We start from the raw sequence: 9815 nt of genomic DNA on the forward strand, positions 1-9815 counted from the left end.
GAGCTAAAAAAACTGCTTAAATTGAACTTGGAACCTTTACTTTGAAGAGCCTTTGAAGAGCCTACACTTTATCATTGGTGTGGATCATAATTGGTATCCAATTTATAGGCTAACGAGCCTGTGCAAAACATGACAGGGGAAGCTACTCCAAGCCAGAGAGCTCCTTTCGGTTGCTTCATCTTCTATATATGGAAGGGAGACTACTCGAAGTACAATCTCTGAGTGGAACTCTTCTTCGCGATTATAGCTAGTATCCATACTAATGTTATATTTGGGGATCAACTTACACATTTGTCAAGCTAAGGATGTAACAGTGGTATGTATACTACTGTTTGTGGAGGAAACACCATATTTAATACATATTCTTTATCATCTAAACATGATGCGTCTTAAAATACATACATATGTAGTACTTAATACAAATGATAAGATAACAGATACTTAGGATCAGAGCCTTTATTTCACATACAATAGACTAGATATGACATACTGTATGATCAGGTCCACAGCCAGGCAGCAATAAACAGGCTTTATGATTGGAGGAATGCTGGTCACATGACTTGTTTACAAATCCACATTAATACCGTACTTGGCAAGATTAAATGTATAACAAAAATATAAATAATGGTAAAAATACTGCATATTTGAATTTTTGTTGTAATTATGATGCTTTCAGTTCATAAAATGTTTGCAAACATATATACCACAATTATCTGGTATAAATAGAAACCATGGAAATAAATAAAAATCTAAATAAAAGTAGGACATGAGCATTGATGATAAATAACTTTCCTTCTTCATGCAAGTTTTAAATTTCATAAATTACTTAATTTTGTTAACTAAAAAATAACTTAAGAAGTACAAAAATAAAACTATTAAAAAGAAATAAAACCTAACAGATGTTTTAAAAATTAACTTTTAAAAGTAGCATTTTTATCTGTTAATTTCGAGAAGTTGTCTTTGCCATATGGCAAAGGCTAGCACAAAATAATGAAGTGTGTAGCACTGATCGGTTTGATAAACAGGGCGATAACTTAGGTAATAGACCAGGTACAGTAACATGGCACACATTCATACCACACATAATCATTGTATATTAGTGGCCAGATTCTCAATCGCTAAACCAGTCCATAGACTGACCAGGTGGAAATGTGCTACCATGTAAATTAATCGTATATTTGTAACTTAATCGTTGTTTGTAACTTAATCGTTGTTCAGTGGACATGTTAAGTTATGTCATTAAGGATAGATGCTTGTTTTTGCTTTTCCCTTCTATATTGAGAGGTGAGTCTTGTGAGTCTTGTGAGGTGGACAAGCCTGAGGTCTAGCTAGCACTAACGGGAGTTCTATCAGCACACCTGAACCTGGACTGAAACACAGTTCAAGCTTCAGGTATGGTGTTCAGGTCATAGACTAATAGACACATGATTATGCTAAGTCATACAGGTATGTACCTATCCATACATACATAACTTACCCAACTCTCAACTACACATACAAAGCTTGCTAAGTACAAACTGTTGTACTATCAATATGAATACTTACAGTACTTTCATTTTCCACATATAAAGTGCCTATAGTTGACAGATAGACTGTATTTATTATATATACTTCTCTCTCACTTTACAATACATACAGGGAATTATATATATACTCTCTGTACATTTCTATCTCTCTTTCTTACAAATACATACATAGAAATATACCCTCTGTACATAATGCTTACACAATGTATATATTTCTATCTCTCTTTCTATCATACATAGAAATATACTCTCTGTACATAATGTATACATATCTCTCTTACTTACAGATATACAGGTAAATATATATACTCTCTATACATATCACTTACTTACGCTACATACAGACTGTACAAATACTACCTATACACTAACTACCACTAAGGATATACATATAGCTGCCTATGAAGATTAACTTAAAGAGTCTTAAAAACTAAATATTTCAACAAATAAATAAAGATTAGTCTATTGATGTATATTCACGAGAAAATTAAAACAAAGTCATGCATATTCATAAATAATTAATATCAATGACTAGTTAAAACCAGATTGTGAATATTCATGACAGACATATTTATACAAAAGTAAGAAATGTTAATGTAATCACAAGAAAATGAATGCATAGTGTAGAAATGAACAGATTTCAGGGTAAAAATATGAGCGACAGTAATTGAGTAGAGAGATATCACAGCACCTTGGCCCCATCACTGTAGCTCACATACTAATGTCAATGTTCTCAAGTAATCAAGCAAGAGAATCTCAATTCTTCAGGTGAGACGACAGTGAACGGGAGTAAAACAAGTTCAATATGGCACTATAAGGAAGCGTGTTGCGTTGACAACTGGTATGTGCTATCGTGCGTTGTTGTGTCCCACCACAGAGCGCTCTTGTTGTAGAAGGTGCTCCAACACAACAGGCACCTTCCCGAGTCGTGACTTCACAAGTTCAGGCAAAATATCAGTCTTCTGAAACCTGTAAGAAACAAATTTTATGCATAAATAATCACTTGCAAAATGTTTAGAACTACTTTAAGAAATTATAAATATATGATAAAATCTTTTTAAATTGAATATTCCAGTTTAGTTCAATTCTCAGGTTTTAATAGTTTGTTGGCATTGTCTAGTGCTTCTGTACACCGACTAGTGTATCTTTCTACCAACTAACCCTGTATAACTTAGATCCTGTGTGAACATACCACCAGTTTTCAATTCACATATTTTTATGGACTATAAACTGAATACTATAAACATGAGAATTTTTGCACAGTAAAAATTCATTTTATGCCTGACCATTAGGAAAAGACAAATGTCATTACTCCTTGAGGGGTATGTACCTGAAGAGCTTGCCCTGTGTATCAACAAATTTAATTGTTGTTGTAGTTGAGCGTACACCGAGTTGAGTGCCATCATTGAACTTGACCCAAATCTCGCCATTTGTGAGCTGTAAATAGATAAATAAATTATTAGTTTTGTAGTTTTGTATCAGGTATATAAATTACACTTAAGGCTTTACACTTTTAACATGCTTAATCCATATAATTGAGATGAAATGCTTTTCCTATAAAATAGTTTAATAACATCGACTAATTTTTCAAAAAAAAGTATGTCAATTTCAAGAGTCATTTACCTGAGAGGCAATGCCAACATCAGGCACGTAGACTTGGCGTGTGATGTCATGGCCACCCTTCCTTAGCTGACTCCCCCCACTATGACTGGAGGTGGGACTGGTGTTGGCCCCTCGCTCTGTCCCAGTGCCTTGTCTCTCTGCCCCACCATTATGTCTCTCAATCCCCAGCCTCTCTGCTGATAATCGCACAGCCTCAGACTTGAGGGTACGGTCCTGGGAATCGTCCACAGATTGGTCAACACAGTCAGTCATCGTACTGACAACAGTACCATCAAAGGAGGTCATCTGTAAAACAGACAGTTACACATCAGACTAAATCGAATTTCGTTCTATGGTTTATCAAGATTCATTTATAATAATAACAGTGTCATACGATCTCATGTTACAGAAACAGAGATTTTTTATAAAATGGTAGGTTACAAAAAAATAAGAGATGTTCCTCATCTAAAGCTATGATTACTGAAATAAACTTTGATTCGGTCAAATTTTCAATCATGTTGGATGGACATACCACAGAAGGAGAAGGTCGTGATCCTGAGGAAGGTGAGCTCATGTTCTCAAACGCCCCAGAACTGGGCCCTGTCCCACTTGTTGATGTGGACCGACCAGAGTCATTTAAATTCTGGTTTTTTGGACGGCTGAAAGATGTTAACAAAATGAGGTTTATTGAAAACATAGAACTTTTACTAATGTATTCTTCTAATTCTTTTTTTACAAATTTGTTGTTCCAAGTTTTCAAATTTTGTATAAATAAATTGAATCCAAGATTTTGGTTTGCAGGCCATCAACAATGAAAACAATTTTTGGCCATTAATAACAGGATTTTGATTTTCATAATTAATATGTATAATGACAAGTGTTGGAGCTTACCTGCCAATAATGATGGGGAAGAATTGTGTTTTGAGTGCACATCTCTGTTGTACCGCACTGATCACTGACTCTATCTCCAGACACTGGTGCCGACACTGTAACACATCATACAACTATATCAATACCATATTAAGACATTTCTCAAATTTTTATCCATTATTATTGTTTAATAATTATTTAAGAAAAGTGAACTTAAAACCAGGACTGAAGCAACTAATATGGCTTTCTGCCTACTCTCATTGAAGTTCCATGTCTTTATAATCCCATATAATCATAAACATATCATGCAAGTATCACAACATCACCATATATCGTAGTAAAACATCACCATATATCGTAGTAAAACATCACCATATATCGTAGTAAAACAATATGTATATCAATCAAGCATTGCGATGGACACACCAGCACTCTACTTAATGAGGAAGGGGATTCCTTAGTATTAACCAAAAGTCTGTGACATGAAGATGAGCGCACCTGTTTGACATAAACAAGCAGTCTCTGTGTATCCTCCGTTAATCTCTCCTCTGCAGCTGCAGAATCCAGCACCAACGATGTCCCTGACTTTTCTATTATTCTTGTATTTGTTGAATTTATTGTAAATTTGGCACCTGAAACAAAACAGAATTCTGTAGTAAGATACAGGTACCAGACTGAGTAACTATCACTAAGTTATAATGGAATAAATTGTGTGATTACAAAAAGATAACAGAAGCTTAGCTATGTTCATGCTATAAACTTGTTAAAGCTGGCAAAACAGTCTTGTATATATAATACTGCAATATACAAATTTACACACAAATCAATCGAAATTACGGTAATTAAATTGAAGTATTTATCAAGTCACTGTAAAAAGTGGTACATTGAATACATCAAGGTGCTAATAAATGTGGAAATCATTAAATTACTATAAAATGTATGCTATATAATTTAACAATACAACATTTAAAAAATTTAATTTATAAAAAAACACTCTATTAAATGAAAATCACAACTGCTTAGACATCAGGAGAAAAACAGGAGACATGAAACATTTTGTATCACACATGCTGGTATAAAGTAAGAAAAGACAATATCTTTAAAAAGAAAGTTGGAAAGGCATTTTACAGGATGACAGGAACATATCACAGAACTAAGGCACTCACAATATTGTAACAGAGAAAATTACAACGGACGATAAAAACATCAGGGTGGGGCTGTGTAGGAGTTAGGGGTAGCCATGCATGAAATTTGGCCTATCTGACCAGGAAACACACCACCACACGACCACGGACATGTGTGCAGACGGCACAGCACCAACGTAACTCTCCGCCACACAACAATACTTAAAGGCTGTAAAGTATACTTGACAGTTTTTATCATTTTACCGGTATGATTAAGCAATAAAAAAACACCTGAAATGTTCTAATCATTTCTTTTTAAAACATTTAACAGTAATTTAGTGCTTTCACATATTTATTTTTAGTTAAAAAATTGTTAAATCTTATTTCTTTATAAATCATCTATAAACAGCATAACATGCCTAATGTAATTGTTTCATATTTTAAACAAATCTGAGATTCTTTATTAAAATTTCATATTCAAATGATTAATAAGCAGGATTGGACTGGATTTGCTCCAGCTTTAGTTCTTTACAAAATTACACATTACGTGAAATTCCAAGATTATCATTACCAAAAACCTGAATCAATTTACAGGGTACTAAGTGGAGGCGGAAAGTTTTGTACATGGGAGGGCTAGCCGCAGGTGTCAGACTTACTGCGAGGGGGGGCAGACCTGCCCACCCCACCACTGGAGCTCACTGTCCCATCCACTACATACGACCCTTCAAATACCATGTAATTCACATCTCACTCTATCCACACCAATGTTTCCCAAACACATGTTATACATCATAAATGATTATACCCAGATTCATATCAGTATTTCATGGTCACCATGCTAAACATTCATGTTTATAATCTATCTCTCAGTGACTGATAGTGAAGAATGTTTTCCCCATTATCTTCATATCAAAAAGAATCTCACAATGGAAATATATGGTATTCATTAGAAAACTGCAAAATTTTCTGTTAATTCTATTTCCTGAAAAAGCAGGAGATCACCAGTGATTGGGCCAAATTGACATTGTTCTGTGTTATTTTGACAGGATTGAATTGTGACATCACAATCAGCTTTATATCCTCACATTTTATGTATCGTCACTGCAGTAAAGAAATTACCAGTGATTCCTCAGATTTAACTGAGGAAATTGTAATAGAAGTTGTTGTCTTTCATGGTAAATCTGTGTTTCTCATTCGTATATATCTTATATACTAGGATTGCCTTTAACTTTATTAAAAGAATTAATTCTGAGTAAATAATGAAATAATTATTTCTGACTTACGATTGATTATTATAAGCTATCATATAGTCTAGAAAGAAACTTACCATCATAAAATATGGATTCAAAATCAGCATCAGGCGAGTTCTCCATCAGCATGCACTTGGATCGGCTGGTGAAGAGAGTCACTTTCGGCGTCTTGGATCGTACCAGCTTCACAAACCTGAAAGTTTAAATAACATTGATACATTTAATGCAAATAACAAATGCTTTTTGATTTTTACAGATAGTCACCAGTGCAATATTATTAATAAGATAAGTACCTTTTAATAAAATGATAAAAGTATATTTCCACAAATTTATTTGTTCATAAAGGTTGACAATAGTTAGCCGGTAACTCAATCAAAAGGCCAAAAACCGGTTATCGAATTCAATAAACAAATAGTCAATGGAACTACATTTCGCTTGTTTTGTTTTCATGCTGTCGCATTGAGTTTCATATTTCCCCAGAAAAACATGCTTTTCTCTCCACTGTGTTGCCCCATGCAATAATGAAGGAAAATAGCTGTATTATTTTAGTCATACTTGCAACTACATCTAACAAGCATTTAAAAATTTTAAATATTAGGCATGTAATTTATTTTTTCAACATGAATGAGGTCATAGCAAAATTGGGTTTCTGGACATATTCCATGAATCGCTTCCAGGAACCAAAAGATGCCATGACCTCATAAATGTTGAAAAAGTGAATTTCATTCCTTAAGTGAATCTGATTTCTTTACCTTGCAGCATACTGGTACTTTTTCCAGTATTTTTCTGGGAGTGTGTCGAAGGTGTAGGATTTGGAGGGAACAGGAGGTAGAGTGACCGGAACATCACACACAGGTTCACCGCGCCCGTTGTTTGGCTGGTAAATGTTGACTGTCTGTCCGTCTACAGATATGAGAAACACCTCCACCACTTTTTCCACCTTCTGTTTCTGCTTGAGGAACTCCAGACACACATCCCCACACTCAAGAATGTTCACCTTAAATAACAACAGGGATAGATTCAGGTTAAGCAGTGTCTTAATTGCAAAAGACTGTAAACATTGAAGAATTTCTTCAATTTTTACTTCCTAGAATATTACCTGATGATTTTTTTGAAAATTTATTTTAATACATACAATACATACAATACATACAATAGGTACAATACATATATGCAACATTTTTTAGCATTGGTAACATGCAATAAATTCAATTGCAAGAAATATATATCTGATATCAAATACTCACAATGGCATTTCGTGTCCTCTGTCTGATGTGTCGCAGCCTTGACGAGTTCAGGGGTGAAACCACATCACGTATTGACTTGCTGGAGCTACTAGCTTTGGCACTATTGTGTACAGTTTTGATGTCTGTGTTTTGGTATCGGTTGGAGCTTAGCATGTCCTCCATAGAGTGACCATGACTGTCTTGGTAGCGCTGGCCAGTCTTATGGTCCGGCTGTGGACACCGTTCATGCCAGCTACCCATTGCATCCCCGTCAAAATTCAGCAACTTTTTAGTGTTCTGGAGGGAGAACTCTGTACCTTCCTGAGAGGACAGGTCAGACAGAGCAGAACTAATGGAGGGCTTGCTGCTGTCACTCAACTGTGGGGGACTAAAGCGCCCACGGGGGTCATTACTATGGGTACTAAGACTACAAGACCAGCCTGTTGAACTGTTGGGTGTGGTCTCCTGGTATTTGGTAGGGTCAAAGGTCGGTGCCCCATATAATTCCTGAGACTTGTCCTGGCTGTTGGTTCTCATGTAACGGTCAGTCGAGCGCTGGCTGCCTAACCGAGCTTCTTTGTCACTGTAAAAAAGCACATCAGATATAACACAACTGTATGGCTATATCAATACTATAAGCAGTGAAAATGTTCAAATAAATACTAAGGAATTTTGTATAGTTAAAAAACATATCTTGTCTTTTAAAAAGCAGTTTTAACTAAATTTTTCAAATTCCTTTCTATTCTGTACTATGAACTGTATTTACCAAAATCAACGTGATATTACTACAAAAATGGTGAGATATGTCTGTTCAATTGTTAAGTGCATGAACTAAAGTACCGCATCAGACAAACAGACTTACCTGTCCCGGAGGCGCACCGGTGGAGAGGGTGGATGTCGTAGTATAGGGTTGGAAGGAGGCGGTACCCCCTTTCTGGGGAAAAACACCTCATTTTGCTCAGCTCCTTGTTTCTTAGCAGCTTCTAAACTCTCCTCATCCTCAGAAATCTGGGATCCCAGAGGGAATGCTGGGAAGGGGCGTGGCTTTGGATGACTAGATACCCGTGATGATGAAATAGTTGCCATGGTACCCCTGCCACTGTCAATAGATGTCTCTCCGAAGCCCTGTGAGCCCTTACTGAGGCTATTGCTGTTATCCTTCATCATGAAGGGATGGGTGAGTATATCTGTGAGGAAATATCAACTTATTTAGAAGTAGGCACCAATCAACACCCTATACATAAAGGTAGTGTGGGTGTTCACAACAAGTCTCTCACAAGGCAACCAAAACTATACCAGATCTTTTCTTTTACCTCATGGTTAGCTATTCATACTAACTCAAGACCAATATCATTCCAAGTTCTTTTACCAAGTTGTTATGGACCACATTTGTCAGTTCATACCTTAGCATCATGTGTCAGCCAAGAACACCTGGGTAATTGTGACTACAGAGCACAGACAGTGAAGTTAGTCTACCTTTGAGATTCTGGCGCTCCTTTGGGTTTTTCTTGAGAAGAGACTGAATGAGATCCTTTGCCTCATTAGATATGTGGTCAGGCAGGTGGAACTCAGCCAGGATAACACGGTTCAGCGTAGTCTTCACACCTTCTGTATCGAAAGGAGGTCGGCCCACCAAGAATGTGTACAGCATACAGCCAAGAGACCACACATCTGACTCCAGTCCATGTGCTGAGCGCATGGCAATTTCACTGTCAAAATCCAAAATACATCACAAACATGAATTTTTATAAAGGAATCGCAACAAATTCTTATTTTTGAAAATTTCGGGATTTTCTTCAGAACTGAAATGTTTCAATTTTTCTTTCTGTTAACATTTCAGAAACATTTACCAGCAATTTTATTAAAAAGAAATTTCCCAAGACTTTGATTAAAATAAGGTAAGTTGAAGACAGAACTCACGGTGAAATGTAGTTGGGAGTTCCACACATTGTGAAGTGTTTTTCATCAGGAATGTTTAACTGGGTAGCCAAACCAAAATCAGCAATTTTCTACAAAGAAAAAGTATATATTTTTTTACAAATGTTAACTAAAAGGGAAAAAGGACTTCTTTTTCACATCGAAGTATTGTATTTATTTCAATTAAAGAACATTTAACATGAATTCCGAAACAAATGATACAATGAATATTTAAGCATTGAACTGTTTTTGTATGATATTTATGATCTATTTGAATGACACAGCTTTGCAAGCAAACAA

The 9815-nt window shown here is 35.7% G+C and overlaps 1 protein-coding gene across 3 annotated transcripts in view; it reads right to left on the bottom strand.

The window, feature by feature from the left end:
* Positions 1-441: 441 nt before the first annotated feature.
* Positions 442-9815, bottom strand: part of LOC110445780 (serine/threonine-protein kinase PLK4-like) — a 24212-nt gene continuing 14838 nt past the window's right edge. For 2 of the 3 annotated variants that reach the window (XM_021490561.1, XM_021490559.1), the window contains exons 6-18: positions 9519-9607; positions 9075-9307; positions 8461-8785; positions 7620-8181; positions 7125-7369; positions 6450-6565; positions 5779-5844; positions 4497-4630; positions 4020-4114; positions 3661-3787; positions 3150-3434; positions 2857-2963; positions 442-2495 (exon numbers count right to left, since the gene is read on the bottom strand). In XM_021490561.1, coding sequence (XP_021346236.1) covers positions 2375-2495; positions 2857-2963; positions 3150-3434; positions 3661-3787; positions 4020-4114; positions 4497-4630; positions 5779-5844; positions 6450-6565; positions 7125-7369; positions 7620-8181; positions 8461-8785; positions 9075-9307; positions 9519-9607 — 2505 coding nt within the window. In that variant the 3' untranslated portion in view covers positions 442-2374. The remainder of the gene's footprint in view (positions 2496-2856; positions 2964-3149; positions 3435-3660; positions 3788-4019; positions 4115-4496; positions 4631-5778; positions 5845-6449; positions 6566-7124; positions 7370-7619; positions 8182-8460; positions 8786-9074; positions 9308-9518; positions 9608-9815) is intronic. The other variant, XM_021490560.1, reaches the window with a different exon arrangement.

The sequence above is a fragment of the Mizuhopecten yessoensis genome, unplaced genomic scaffold (assembly GCF_002113885.1).
Source record: "Mizuhopecten yessoensis strain PY_sf001 unplaced genomic scaffold, ASM211388v2 scaffold2369, whole genome shotgun sequence".
Taxonomy (NCBI): Eukaryota; Metazoa; Mollusca; class Bivalvia; order Pectinida; family Pectinidae; genus Mizuhopecten; species Mizuhopecten yessoensis.